This window comes from Salmo salar, chromosome ssa20 (assembly GCF_905237065.1).
Source record: "Salmo salar chromosome ssa20, Ssal_v3.1, whole genome shotgun sequence".
Taxonomy (NCBI): Eukaryota; Metazoa; Chordata; class Actinopteri; order Salmoniformes; family Salmonidae; genus Salmo; species Salmo salar.
In genome coordinates, this window is record NC_059461.1 from 29,709,748 (window position 1) to 29,725,164 (window position 15,417).

Genomic DNA, 15,417 nt, shown 5'->3' on the forward strand with positions numbered 1-15,417 from the left:
CTCCCTCCCTAACTTTAAGCATCAGCTGTCGGAGCAGCTTACCGATCACTGTACCTGTACACAGCCCATCTGTAAATAGCACACCCAACTACCTCATCCCCATATTTTTTGTTTGTTTGTTTCTTTGCTCTTTTGCACCCCAGTATCTCTACTTGTACATTATCATATGCACATCTATCACTCCAGTGTTAATGCTAAATTGTAATTATTTCGCCTCTATGGCTTATTTAATGCCTTACCTCCCTAATCTTACTACATTTGCACACACTGTACATAGACCTTTTCTATTGTGTTATTGACTGTACGTTTGTTTATCCCATGTGTAACTCTGTGTTGTTGTTTTTGTCGCACTGCTTTGCTTTATCTTGGCCAGGTCGCAGTGGTCAACTGGTTGAATAAAGGTGAGAAAAAAAACATGGTGCTGGAGACCAGAGGTGTCCGTTGAGAGAAAGGCAGGTTGAGGTTGCCAAGATCAGAGTAGTACATAAGGTGTCGTACGCTGAGGAAGTGAAGAGAGTAGTAAAGGAAGATGGGTCCAGGGCCTGGGAGCCTAGGAGGATCCCTGTGAGTAGGCCGAGGCCAATAGAGTGATAGGAATAACATGAACTTCAGTAAGGTTGGCTTCTTAGCGTTCATTGCCATGGTTATCAACTGTACAGGAGAAACGGAATGTAAATCACAGAAAATAGCTGTGGTGGTGGCAACTGCAGAGAAGTACTTGGGTGTACGAGATTTTACTGCAGAGGAGTTACAAGGTGTGTTGAGCGATAGTGTCCCGCACTACCAGGCTGCCGGCTTGGTGTAGGATCAGATAGGGCCAAGTAGTGGAATAGTGGGGATGTTTGTTAATGGGTGTAGGTTTAGTTGGTAGGGCAATTTTTCGACGATGTCTAATGAACTCACACACAGAACTAGATAAGAGGAATACATGAATAGGGAGGCCTTGAATGCGGTGCGAGAGAGGCAGGTTGAGGTTACCAGGGTTAGAGTAGAGCAGAGGTTGTCATATGTTGAGACAGTGAAGAAAGTTGAGGAAGATGTGTCAAGGGGGAGGGATCCTGAGAGGATTCATGTGAGTAGTAGATCTGTATCAGTACAGAGGGATAAGCCAATGAGTGATATATGCTTCAGTAAGATTGTCTTTTTAACGTTCATAGTAATGGTTATCAACTGTACTGCAGGAATGGAACGTAAGTTGCAGAAAATAGAGGTTATGGTTGCAGCTGTTGATTGGTGGTGTCCCGTCCTTTCAGGCTGTTGGCATGAGGTAGGACTAGATAGGTTTAAATAGTGGAGTTGGGTGGTGGGTTTTTAAATGAGTGTAGGGATAGGGTAAATGTTGATTTATTTTCCTTTTTTCAAGTAAAGTATAAGGAAGTTATAACCCAGTCTAGTTGGTGGTGGTAATGCAACATTTATTGGATGCCAACCGCATCGAAGAAGAAGAGGCCTTGAATGGCATCACACTCCACTACTGTAGGTGGTGGTGTATGCACTACACGGTTGCGATCCGCCAATACAAATGTAAAGAAGAAGAAGAGCTCAAGAGAACGTTGTGAAGTTACTTTGCGGACAAAGCTTAACAAATAGCTACAGTAGCTACTTTTTATTTATACACACTAGCTATTTCAGGAGGAGTACCACCATGGCCTCGGGAGGAGAGTAAGTATAAATAGATACAAAGGTGTCATTTTTACAAGCGAATTAGCTAGCTTAGCTACTAGACTCTTCTGGTATTTTACCTCAGCTAGCTAGTTAGCATATTGGATGTCATGCCATACTAACATTACGGTTTATGTAATACTCTTACTACGAGTGAATTTAGCTAGCTAGTTAGGTAACCAAGTATTAGCTAACGTTAGCTCGTAAAGTTGTACACTGTAATTGGGACCAGTCAATGGAATGACCAAAACGACCGTACATGACTGACAGGCGTTTGTATCTAGCTAGCTAACGTTAGCCAACTTAACCTGACAAAACGTAACTAGCTGGGCCTACCGGCACAATTTGCTAACCAATGTTAACATATGTTGCTAACTAGCTAGCCTGTGACTCTCTGGCTTGACAAACTCATCCAAGGACCCATGATGATGAGTGGTTGGGTAGCTAGCTAACTGTCAAAGCTGGATGAAAATGCCGGCCATGTCACTAACTTACTGGCTTAGCTAAACTAACGTTAACATGTTATCCTAACGTTACCCGTTTAGTTAGCTAATAAACGTATCATTCAAAGTGTAATGACGGTTTAGGTAATTTAGGAATATGGCATATTAACTAGCAATCTAGCATATGCAATAACGTTACCAAATTATCTACACCTCTGTTTTAGCTGGTGTAGCTAATAAATAGCCGTAACTTGACAACTTGGGATCTCAAAAGGTGTGTCCTTTTGCTGTGTCATCTGCTGTTTGGCTACTAGTAGCTAGTTAGCCAACATTAGCTGGCGATGAATGAACAGTATTTCGGATTTAGCTAACGTTAGCATAGTCTAGCATAGCTATTTAGCTGATCATGAAACAAAGTGTACAATATGAAAGTTGGTCAAGTGATTGCGCGATGTTAACTTGCAAGCTTTGCAAAGATGGCATTTATAGCCAGCTATACTTATCTATCTAGTTAGCTAGTTAATGAGGTTGTTAATCAATATTCCCAATAGGACAAGGATTTTTAAAATTTTATTTAACCGTTATTTAACTAGGCAAGTCAGTTAAGAACAAATTCTTATTAACAATGACGGCCTACACCGGCCAAACCAGGACGACGCTGGGCCAATTGTGCGATGCCCTGTGGGACTCCCAGTCATCGACGGTTGTGACGCCTCTAGCAATGAGATACAGAGCCTTTAGACCTCTGCGCCACTCGGGAGCCCAAGAATGAATGTGTATGTAGTAACTGCGAAATATCAGACAGTCAGTTTTAACTTATCGCTTTTGTTTGTTTCACCCAGATCCAGAAATGATGATCTTTCCACTGCGATTCTGAAGCAGAAGACCAGACCTAACAGATTGATTGTAGATGAATCCATCAATGAAGACAACAGTGTGGTCTCTCTCTCTCAGGTAGGCACATGTGATTGGGTGGACTTGTATCCACATCCTCTGTTCACAGTCCCAGAATGTAATTATTCTGGCGCTAAGCAACCATGTGTTATTTTGATTCTCTGCTGCTGCTGTGGCAAAAATCTGTAAAAGATCTGATCCTGCTGTACTAAAAGTATTTAGAACATCTAGTGAAACTCATGGTGTTCATGCTCTGTTTTTAGGCAAAGATGGATGAGCTGCAGCTGTTTCGTGGAGACACAGTGCTGATGAAGGGGAAGAAGCGCAGGGAGTCAGTATGTATTGTTTTGTCTGACGACACCTGCTCTGATGAGAAGATCCGCATGAACCGTGTGGTCCGCAACAACCTCCGCGTCCGTCTGGGGGATGTCATCAGGTACAAACACAGATGCACACACTGGAACAAACAAGTTTGTTTTGTACATATGCCCAAAGCAAATTTAGATGAGTGATGTTTCTCTATTCTTCCTGTTGCAGTATCCAGCCGTGTCCTGATGTGAAGTATGGGAAGAGGATCCACGTTCTGCCTATTGATGATACAGTGGAGGGAATCACTGGCAATCTATTTGAGGTCTACCTCAAACCCTACTTCCTAGAGGCCTACAGGCCCATCCGCAAGGGTCAGTACACACACTAGGGATGAGCATTTGAAATTATTTCACTATTCACATAAAATATATTTTTCCGGATAGTCATATAGTCAAAATTAGATATAATAATCTTTACTCTCTTGACCAATCAGAATTAGAGGTCGACCGATTTAATTAGGGCCGATTTCAAGTTTTCATAACCATCGGTAATCAGCATTTTTGGATGCTGATTACATTGCATTCCACGAGGAGACTGCGTGGCAGGCTGACCACCTGTTACAAGAGTGCAGCAAGGAGCCAAGGTAAGTTGCTAGCTAGCATTAAACTTCTCTTACAAAAAACCATAATTAATAGTTAACTACACATGGTTGATGATATTACTAGGTTAACTCGCTTGTCCTGCGTTGCATATAATCAATGCAGTGCCTGTTAATTTATCATCGAATCACAGCCTACTTCGCCAAACGGGGGATGATTTAACAAAAGCACATTCGCGAAAAAAAACTATCGTTGCACGAATGTACCTAACCATAAACATCAGTCTTTCTTAAAATCAATATACAGAAGTAGATTTTTTTCAAACCTGCATATTTAGTTAAAAGAAATTAATGTTAGCAGGCAATATTAACTAGGGAAATTGTGTCACTTCTCTTGCGTTCATTGCACGCAGAGTCAGGGTATATGCAACAGGTTGGGCTGCCTGGCTCGTTGCGAACTGTGTGAATACCATTTCTTTCTAACAAAGACCGTAATTAATTTGCCAGAATTTTACATAATTATGACATTGAAGGTTGTGCAATGTAACAGCAATATTTAGACTTAGGGTTGCACTGAAAGAATAAATGTTTTACTTTCGAAATGATAGTTTCTGACCATATTAATGACCAACGGCTCGTATTTCTGTGTTTATTATAATGAAGTCTATGATTTGATAGAGCAGTCTGACTGAGCAGTGGTAGGCGGCAGCAGGTTCGTAAATGTTCATTCAAACTTTACTGCGTTTGCCAGCAGCTCTTAGCAGTGCTTGCTTCACAGTGCTGTTTATGACTTCAAGCCTATCAACTCCTGAGATTAGGCTGGCAATACTAAAGTGCCTATTAGAACATCCAATAGTCAAAGTCCTGTGTGGCTCAGTTGGTAGAGCATGGTCTTTGCAACGCCAGGGTTGTGGGTTCGACTCCCATGGGGGACCAGTACGGGGGGGGGGGAATATATATGTTTGAAATGTATGCATTCACTACTGTAAGTCGCTCTGGATAAGAGCGTCTGCTAAATGACTAAAATGTAAAGGTATATGAAATACAAATGGTATAGAGAGAAATAGTCGACGCATCACAATTCCTATAATAACTACAACCTAAACTTCTTTACTGGGAATATTGAAGAACTGGGAATGTTGAACCACCAGCTTTCATATGTTCTCATGTTCTGAGCAAGGAACTTAAACGTTAGCTTTTTTACATGGCACATATTGCACTTTTACTTTCTTCTCCGACACTGTGTTTTTGCACTATTTAAACCAAATTGTGCATGTTTCATTATTTATTTGAGACTAAATTGATTTTATTTATGTATTAGGTTAAAATAAAAGTGTTCATTGTTCAAGTCGGCCGATTTATTCGCTATCAGCTTTTTTCGGTCCTCCAGTAATGCCATTTTTCCCACTTCAAATAGCAGTTAGCTAACAGGCGCGCACCAACAGAGGGTCCACAAGACCTGACACAGATTAATGCAAAACACTAACCAGAAAACGTGTATATATATCGATATTGGCGTTGAAAAATCATAAATCGGTCGACCTCTAATCAGAATGATGCCACAGCAGCAGTGTACAGTTGTTTTCAGGGTGCTATTCCGGTAGTTTTTAGCTAACAGTAGTTTTTAGCTAACAGTGAACGTGAAGTCTAATGTTCGCCATAATATATATATATATATATATATATATATATTGTCCATTTGTGTGTAACATGGACAATTTCATTTAAACAGCTTTTTCATTGTTAAATTATCCCAAAATGTGTTCAAATACTAATATCTGTTCGGATGTCTGTATAGTCGATTAACTGTGCCCATCCCTAACACACACCTGTTACCAATCGTTTTGTTTCAAAACGTCACCGGTGAACAATTGTTTGTTCTATATTTGATTCTGTAATATGTCATTGTGTGAAGGTGATATCTTCCTGGTTCGGGGGGGTATGCGTGCGGTGGAGTTCAAGGTGGTGGAGACTGACCCCAACCCCTACTGCATCGTTGCCCCCGATACCGTCATCCACTGTGAGGGAGAGCCTATCAGGAGAGAGGTGGGTCACAACCTCAACCAATTGCTTGTGGGCAGAGCACTCTTAATTTAGCCTATGGAAATCTAGGCGTTGTACTTTTAGCCAATTAGCGTTGCTTTTCTCCAAGTCCACAGCAAGAGGCTCGGGTGGGATTCTGTATTGAATCTGGACCTATGTATCCTGAAGTCCCTGCCAATACCTAGCCCTAGTAAGCAAACCTACTCTCAAGCCTCAGACTTATTTCTGTGTGTGTAGGATGAGGAGGAGTCCCTGAATGAGGTGGGCTATGACGATATCGGAGGAGTGAGGAAGCAGCTGGCTCAGATCAAGGAGATGGTGGAGCTGCCACTCAGACACCCTGCGCTATTCAAGGCTATAGGAGTCAAGGTAACACACACAGTTCACTATCTTCAAGGCCTTGTGTTAGTCTACACACGTTCTTGAACAGTAAGGAGTTTAAAAACACACTTTCCAGACTTGAAAGTCAACCATTTCAATTGGCTTAACCTCCCTGGGCAAGGTGGGACGTTTGCGTCCCACCTAGTCAACAGCCAGTGGAATTGGGTGGCGCGAAATACAAATACCTCAAAAATGCTATAACTTCAATTTGTCAAACATATGACTATTTTACACCATTTTAAAGACAAGGCTCTCGTTAATCTAACCACATTGTCCGATTTCAAAAAGGCTTTACAGCGAAAGCAAAACATTAGATTATGTCAGGAGAGTACCCTGCCAAAAATAATCACACAGCCATTTTCAAAGCAAGCATATATGTCACAAAAACCAAAACCACAGCTAAATGCAGCACTAACCTTTGATCTTCATCAGATGACACTCCTAGGACATTATGTTATACAATACATGCATGTTTTGTTCAATCAAGTTCATATTTATATCAAAAACCAGCCTTTTACATTAGCATGTGATGTTCAGAACTAGCATACCCACAGCAAACTTCCGGTGAATTTACTAAGTTACTCACGATTAACGTTCACAAAATACATAACAATTATTTTAAGAATTATAGATACAACTCCTTTATGCAATCCCGGTGTCATTTTAAAATAGCTTTTCGGCGAAAGCACATTTTGCAATATTCTGAGTACATAGCCCGGCCATCACGGCTAGCTAATTTGACACCCAGCAAATTTGGCGCTCACCAAACTCAGATTTACTATAAGAAAAATTGGATTACCTTTGCTGTTCTTCGTCAGAATGCACTCCCAGGACTTCTACTTCGACAACAAATGTTGTTTTTGTTCCAAATAATCCATAGTTATATTCAAATACCTCCGTTTTGTTCGTGCGTTCAGGTCAGTATCCAAAGGATGACGCGCAAGCGCATTTCGTGACACAAAATTTCGAAATATTCCATTACCGTACTTCGAAGCATGTCAAACGCTGTTTAAAATCAATTTTGATGCTTTTTTTCTCATAAAATAGCGATAATATTCCAACCGGGCGACGTTGTATTCATTCAAAGGCTGAAAGAACATTTTTTTGAATTCACATGAATGCGCATCTCCAGTGTCACTGTTCTCAGCCTGACCACTCACAAAATCTCCTGCTGTTTTTCGCCCAGAGACAGGAGAGACGTCATTCCACTTTCTGGCGCCTTCTGAGAGCCAATGGAAGCCTTAGAAAATGTCACGTTACAGCAGAGATGCAGTATTTTCGATAGAGATGCCACAGAAGGAGAACAAATTGTCAGACAGGGCACTTCCTTTATGGAATCTTCTCAGGTTTTGGCCTGCCATATGAGTTCTGTTATACTCACAGAAACCATTCAAACAGTTTTAGAAACTTTAGAATGTTTTCTATCCAAATCTACTAATTATATGCATATTCTCGTTTCTGGGCAAGAGTAGTAACCAGTTTAAATCGGGTACGTTTTTTATCCGGCCGTGCAAATACTGCCCCCTAGCCCCAACAGGTTAAGAAGTAAGCATTTTTCACTATTGGAAATGTTTTAATGACTGACATGCACCTGTACTCCCCTCCAGCCCCCCCGTGGTATCTTGCTGTATGGACCCCCCGGTACAGGAAAGACCCTGATTGCCAGAGCTGTCGCTAATGAGACCGGAGCCTTCTTCTTCCTCATCAACGGTGAAATTCTAAACCTTACCCTTTCCCTGGCAGAGGTTCACTGTTCATGATATGTCATTGTACTCTTGCTGTTTTGATGTTTCTCTGTATGACCCTTCTGTCTGTGTGCCTGTCCGTAGGTCCTGAGATCATGAGTAAGCTGGCTGGAGAGAGTGAGAGCAACTTGAGGAAGGCCTTTGAGGAGGCTGAGAAGAACTCTCCTGCCATCATCTTCATTGATGAGCTGGATGCTATCGCTCCAAAGAGAGAGAAGGTGTGGGGGAGAGAGAATGGGTATTAACAGTGTCCATCGGTTGATGTGCAGACCAGGAGAATAAAAATGGAATACAAAGGAACCGGAAAAATCCTTCTAAAGGGTCACCCAACTATGACGTATCACTTCAATAAAAACAAAGTCCAGGAGCTATGAACTGATCTGACATTTTCTGTAGACCCATGATTAGATGGAGAGGCATATCCTGCTGTTGTTGACATGCGTGTGTGTTTGTAGACCCATGGAGAAGTGGAGAGGCGTATCGTGTCTCAGCTGCTGACCCTGATGGACGGGCTGAAGCAGAGGGCTCATGTCATTGTCATGGCAGCCACCAACAGACCCAACAGCATAGACGCTGCACTTAGGAGATTTGGTACGTATACTCACTTTTTACCGGTTGGTTACAGGGTGTTTTGATGTTTTTATTGTGCAGTTGTATTGGTTGCTTTAATGCTCCAACGTGCTTGTGCGTCCAGGGCGTTTTGACAGGGAGGTGGACATTGGAATCCCTGATGCTACAGGCAGACTGGAAATCCTGCAGATTCACACCAAGAACATGAAACTAAATGACGATGTTGACCTTGAACAGGTGTGTGCTGACTCTTGTCCTGCGTCCCAATTGGCATCCTATTCCCTACCGCCCTGGTTAAAAGTGCTGCGCTGAGGCCTCCCGCAGCATTCTAAGGTACTGCATCGTAGTGCTTGTTGCATCACTACAGACCCGGGTTCGATCCCAGGTTGTGTCGTGACCGGGGGTCCCATAGGGCGCCGCACAATTGGCACATTGTCATTAAGGGGAAGGTTGGGCCGGTGGGGGCTTTACTTGACTCATCACGCTGTAGCGACTCCTTGTGGCGGGCCGGGCGCTTGCAAGCTTTTTGGCGGGTCGTCAGTTGAACAGTGTTTACTCCGATACATTGGTGCAGCTGGCTTCTGGGTTAAGCGTGTTAAGGTGCGCATTTTGGTGGGTCATGTTTTGGAGGACATATGACTCGACCTTCGTCTCTCCTCAGCCCGTTAGGGAGTGTGCAGCAATGAGACAAGACCCACATTGGATTGCAGTTGGATATCACGAAAAAGGGGGTAAAATACAAAAAAAATAAGAAAGTTCTGCGCTGGGACAAGGAAAAATAATTGTCAGATAAGAAGAATATAGATTTAAGTTGTCCGAATGGACAAGTAAAAAGAAAGTCACACATCACAATATCAAACAATTATTCCGATATGAATTGGATAAGAGAGGCTAACATTGGAACAATATTCATAGATTACTCCCATCCACCAACCCAATCCACAACACCCTAGTAAAACCCAAGTCTAATTGATGGTAATAGTGCTCACTGTTGTCCCTTGTGGCCGATTTTTGAAGGAGGATGTCGGGAAATAAACGTCCAATTTCAACGTCAATCTTGACCGATCTCCCTCAATAGGCAGCGTAGCCTACATTTTTGTCAGATTATCTATGGTAAAAAGATAGTAATGCTTTTTATTTTTAAAGTGGTTCTTTGCTTCATACAGTGATGTAAGAATGGTGATGGACCATTTTATTCGGGGACAAGTGACTTGAGCTTTTGCACAAAATAAAAAAATCTGTCCTACTTGTCCAAAGGACAAGTGGCAAAAAAAGTTGTCAATCCCTGATTGAAGGAATAGGGTGCCATTTGGAACACATCCTGGGTGTGTCTTGTTAGGTGGCTGACACACATTTCCCACACCCATTGAACTGGTAGCATTGTGTTCTGAGACTGGCCTGCATGTTAACTCACCCTGTATCTCTGTGTAGGTGGCTAATGAGACCCACGGCCATGTGGGTGCTGACCTGGCTGCCCTGTGCTCTGAGGCTGCTCTCCAGGCCATCAGGAAGAAGATGGACCTAATCGACTTGGAGGACGAGACCATCGATGCGGAGGTCATGAACTCCCTGGCCGTTACCATGGATGACTTCAGGGTAAGAAACACACTACCAAGTGTAGACTCACTACCTAGGGTAGACTACACAGACTACCACAACCCAGTACATAATAACTATACTACTCCTGGTTGTGTATACAGTTGAAGTCAAAGTTTACCTTAGCCAAATGCATTTAAACTCAGTTTTTCACAATTCCTGACATTTAATCCTAGTAAAAATTCCCTGTCTTAGGTCAGTTAGGATCACCACTGTTATTTTAAGAATGTGAAATGTCAGATTAATAGTAGAGTGATTTTATTTCTTTCATCACATTCCCAGTGGGTCAGAAGTTCACATACACTCAATTAGTATTTGGTAGCATTGCCTGTAAATTGTTTAACTTGGGTCAAATGTTTTGGGTAGCCTTCCACAAGCTTCCCACGATAAGTTGGGTGAATTTTGGCCCATTCCACATGACAGAGCCTGTGTAACTGAGTCAGGTTTGTAGGCCTCCTTGCTCTCACACTCTTTTTCAGTTCTGCCCACACATTTTCTATAGGATTGAGGTCAGGGCTTTGATGGCCACTCCAATACCTTGACTTTGTTGTCCTTAAGCCATTTTGCCACCACTTTGGAAGTATGCTTGGGTCATTGTCCATTTGGAAGACCCATTTGCGACCAAGCTCTAACTTCCTGACTGATGTCTTGAGATGTTGCTTGAATATATCCACATAATTTTCCTCCCTCATGATGCCGTCTATTTTGTGAAGTGCACCAGTCCCTCCTGCAGCAAAGCACCCCCACAACATGATGCTGCCACCCCCGTGCTTCATGGTTGGGATGGTGTTCTTCGACTTGCGAGCCTCCCCCTTTTTCCTCCAAACATAACGACGGTCATTATGGTCAAACAGTTCTATTTTTGTTTCATCAGACCAGAGGACATTTCTACAAAAAGTATGATCTTTGTCCCCATGTGCAGTTGCAAACCGTAGTCTGGCTTTTTTATGGCGGTTTTGGAGCAGTGGCTTCTTCCTTGCTGAGCGGCCTTTCAGGTTATGTCGATATAGGACTCGTTTTACTGTGGATATAGATAGTTTTGTACCTGTTTCCTCCAGCATCTTCACAAGGTCCTTTGCTGCTGTTCTGGGATTGATTTGCACCTTCCGCACCGAAGTACGTTAATCTCTAGGACACAGAACGCGTCTCCTTCCTGAGCGGTGTGACGCTGCGTGGTCCCATGGTGTTTATACTTCCGTACTATTGTTTGTACAGATGAACATGGTGCCTTCAGGCATTTGGAAATCGTCTACAGTTTTTTTTTTCTGAGGTCTTGGCTGATTTCTTTTGATTTTCCCATGATGTCAAGCAAAGTGGCACTGAGTTTGAATGTAGGCCTTGAAATACATCCACAGGTACACCTCCAAATGACTCAAATGATGTCAATTAGCCTATCAGAAGCTTCTAAAGCCATGATGGAATTTTCTGGAATTTTCCAAGCTTTTTAAAGGCACAGTCAACTTGGTGCATGTACATTTCTGACCCACTGGAATTGTGATACAGTGAATAATATAAGTGAAATAATTTGGCTGTAAACAATTGTTGGATAAATTACTTGTCATGCTCAAAGTAGATGTCCTAACCGACTTGCCAAAACTATAGTTTTTTAACAAGAAATTTGTGGTGTGGTTGAAAAATGAGTTTAATGACTCCAACCTAAGTGTATGTAAACTTCCGACTTCAACTGTATATGATATTAAAGGTGTGTTTGTATTTCAGTGGGCTCTGAGCCAGAGTAACCCATCAGCTCTGAGGGAGACGGTGGTAGAGGTTCCTAACATCACCTGGGGGGACATTGGAGGACTGGAAGACGTCAAGAGGGAGTTGCAGGAACTGGTGCAGGTACGAAGTGCGCGCACACACACATTTAAAATACTTTATTTGAATCCACAAATCGCATTAGTCGAAGGATTCAAACATTTCATAGGTCATGGATATATGGACACTTGTGGATGATAAAAAGCACCTTCTCCATACAGCAAGGCTGCCCATGACAGCTGACACAGAGCAGTACCTCGCTAGCTGCTCTGCCTTCGTCCAATGCAGGCCTGCAATCACACCCGCGCACAAAGTTTAACCGTACACACATTGTCATACCTAATCTCTATCTTTCTTTCCCCTATAGTACCCAGTGGAGCACCCTGATAAGTTCCTGAAGTTCGGTATGACCCCGTCTAAGGGAGTGTTGTTCTACGGGCCCCCGGGTTGCGGTAAGACCTTGCTGGCCAAGGCCATCGCCAACGAGTGCCAGGCCAACTTCATCTCCATCAAAGGACCTGAGCTTCTCACCATGTGGTTCGGAGAGTCTGAGGCTAACGTCAGGGAGATCTTTGACAAGGTATGACATAGACGTTACTCACCAAAGTTAACATTTGTATTAATGCGCTATGGTAGGTCATAAATCAACATGGAGAAAAACAGTGGTCTTGGCATTGAACCCTGTGGTACACCGCTACACCATTTTCAATAGTATGTGGTGTAATCTACTGTGTTTTTCTGTGTGTACAGGCTCGCCAGGCAGCCCCGTGTGTGTTGTTCTTTGACGAGCTGGACTCCATAGCGAAGGCCCGTGGGGGTAACGTGGGAGATGGTGGTGGAGCGGCCGACCGTGTTATCAACCAGATCCTGACTGAGATGGACGGCATGTCCAGCAAAAAGAACGTCTTCATCATCGGCGCCACCAATCGCCCTGACATCATTGACCCCGCCATCCTTCGACCCGGCCGTCTGGACCAGCTTATTTACATCCCTCTGCCTGACGAGAAGAGCAGGATCAACATTCTCAAGGCTAACCTCCGCAAGAGCCCCATTAGCAAGGTAAAACACACACCGCTCAAAAACACTACATCTTTCTACACCTGTCATCATGCTAATGTAACAAGAGCCCGATGGTAGTTGTATTATGTAGCAAGAGTTAGTGACTCACACCAATATGTAAGATGTTTCAGGTGCTATAGATCTGTCATATTATCCTGACGATGATTGGTTACACCCAGTCTCCTCCCTCCATCCTATAGGATGTTGATCTGGACTTCCTGGCTAAGATGACCAATGGGTTCTCGGGTGCTGACCTTACTGAAATCTGCCAGCGGGCCTGTAAGCTGGCCATCAGAGAGTGCATCGAGAACGAGATTCGCCGAGAAAGGGAGAGGCAGACCAACCCTTCTGCTATGGTCAGTTCACACATGCACACACCTCGTTCACGCCATCTCTCTTTCTCTCGGTCTACTTTTCTTTTTCAATTACCCCCCCCCCCCTTCCTTCCTCCCTCCCTCTATTCCCGTCTCCAGGAGGTAGAGGAGGATGACCCTGTGCCAGAGATCAGGAAGGACCACTTTGAGGAGGCCATGCGATTCGCTCGCCGCTCCGTCAGCGACAATGACATCCGCAAATACGAGATGTTTGCCCAGACACTGCAGCAGAGCCGAGGCTTTGGCAGCTTCAGGTACGTTTGTGTGTGACCTCAGGGGTGTGTGTGACAGTGTTTTAATGTGCTATAATTAAGCAATAAGGCCAGAGGGGTTTGTGGTATATTGCCACAAAAATCTGACCGTATACCACAGGTACACAAAACATTTGTTTTTACTGCTCTAATTACGTTTGTAACCAGTTTTAAATAGCAATATAAGGCACCTCGGTTTGTGGATATGGCCGATATACCACGGCTAAGGGCTGTGTCCAGGCACTCTGTGATGCGTCGTGCTTAAGAACAGCCCTTAGCCGTGGTATACTGGCCATATAGCACACCCCCTCGTGCCTTATTGCTTAATTATAAACTGGGTGGTTCAAGCCCTGAGTGATGATTGGCTGACAGCCATGGTATTTCAGACCGTATAACAGAACAGCCCTTAGCCATGGTGTATTGGCCATCTACCACGCCCTCTCTGGCCTTATTGCTAAAATATACCACGGCTAAGGGCTGTTCTTAGGCGCGAAGCGGAGTTCCTGGATACAGCCCTTAGCTGTGGTATATTGGCCTTGTATACATACGGCTTTAATGCTGTTTCAGCCAATCAGCATCCAGGACCCTAACTACCTGGTTTATAATGGTGACTATTGTCTTTCTCTCACAGGTTCCCATCCAGTGCTGCAGGGGGCAGTGGTCCAAGCCAGGGTACCGGGGGAACTGGCGGGGGGCCAGTGTTTAACGAGGATAACGATGACGACCTGTATGGATAGATGGATGGACAGACTGACGGATGGTGCCACATGGTGGCCAGCTCTTATGTGATCACACCTGTACAAACATTCAAACCTGATTGACCATTTTTAGGACTCTTCTTTCTTTCATGTGCTTTTTTGTTGTTGTTGTATGATTCCTCTCTGGTGGCGAAAGCGTGTAGCTGCCTGGTTTGATCCATCCTCAAACTGGAAGCTTCCGGTTTCTACAGACACCGCTCAGGCGTTTATTTTACGGCCTGCTACGGGAAAGCGGGGCAGTGGATAGAGGTGAAAAGTTAAAGGTGATTGGTTGACTGTGGGGGGGTTGAGTGGCCTCTGAGTTTATCACAACCCTGTGTTACCAGCTATAAGAAAGAAAGAAAACTTTTTTATGAATAGTAGCATATAATGTATGATGACAAGTTTGAAAATAAAATCTCACAAAATGACTGTAGTTTGATGTTATTGAATTCAGTTCCACACTAGGTTCACCATAACAAAGTTGTCAAACCAGTTTCTCATTAATTTAGATGAGATGTCAGAGGTTCGACTTACTATGTGGGACCAGGTATCGAACCCAGGCCATCCGCATGCTTTAGGACTGTGTTAGCCCACTGAGCTAAAAAGCCTATGTATTTGCTCTGGGAGCTAACTTGAGCCCTCAGGTCTACAGGGCTAGTCCTAACACAAGCTTGTTCACTGAACTACCTCTGTTTTCTAGTGGTCACTAAATGTCCCATGGCACTCGAGTTGAGTAGAAGTCTAAACCCTAGTGTCCTTCCCAACCTGGTCACCATACCACTATGGCCACTTAATCATCCTGGCCTTCAATGGTCTCAAATAGCATTAAATGCCTGTAAATTACAATGGAAAGGAGTTGCGTGCATGAGTTGTCATGAATGTGGGATCTGTCATGAATATTTGTATTCAAAATGGTGGCCATTATCTCAATGTCTACAATCCTGTATCTGTGTCACACTTACTAGACCAAACCCATCTCAGGTTGCGTATAAAA

At 43.5% G+C, this 15,417-nt stretch overlaps 1 protein-coding gene across 1 annotated transcript; it reads left to right on the top strand.

The window, feature by feature from the left end:
* Positions 1–1,423: 1,423 nt before the first annotated feature.
* LOC106580383 (transitional endoplasmic reticulum ATPase) lies at positions 1,424–14,851 on the top strand. The gene is made up of 17 exons (XM_045703181.1): positions 1,424–1,662; positions 2,948–3,059; positions 3,263–3,435; positions 3,537–3,679; positions 5,822–5,952; positions 6,187–6,318; positions 7,938–8,040; positions 8,160–8,293; positions 8,531–8,666; positions 8,770–8,882; positions 10,077–10,241; positions 11,961–12,083; positions 12,367–12,579; positions 12,750–13,058; positions 13,259–13,414; positions 13,532–13,686; positions 14,315–14,851. The coding sequence occupies exons 1-17, from the start codon at positions 1,646–1,648 to the stop codon at positions 14,418–14,420; spliced, it is 2,421 nt and encodes an 806-aa protein (XP_045559137.1). The 5' UTR covers positions 1,424–1,645; the 3' UTR covers positions 14,421–14,851.
* The last annotated feature ends 566 nt before the right edge of the window (positions 14,852–15,417 follow it).

Coding starts and splice junctions, on each gene's coding strand:
- LOC106580383 (XM_045703181.1), top strand. Junction 5,953..6,186: donor GAGAGCCTATCAGGAGAGAG/GTGGGTCACAAC, acceptor CTGTGTGTGTAG/GATGAGGAGGAGTCCCTGAA. Junction 13,059..13,258: donor GCAAGAGCCCCATTAGCAAG/GTAAAACACACA, acceptor TCCATCCTATAG/GATGTTGATCTGGACTTCCT.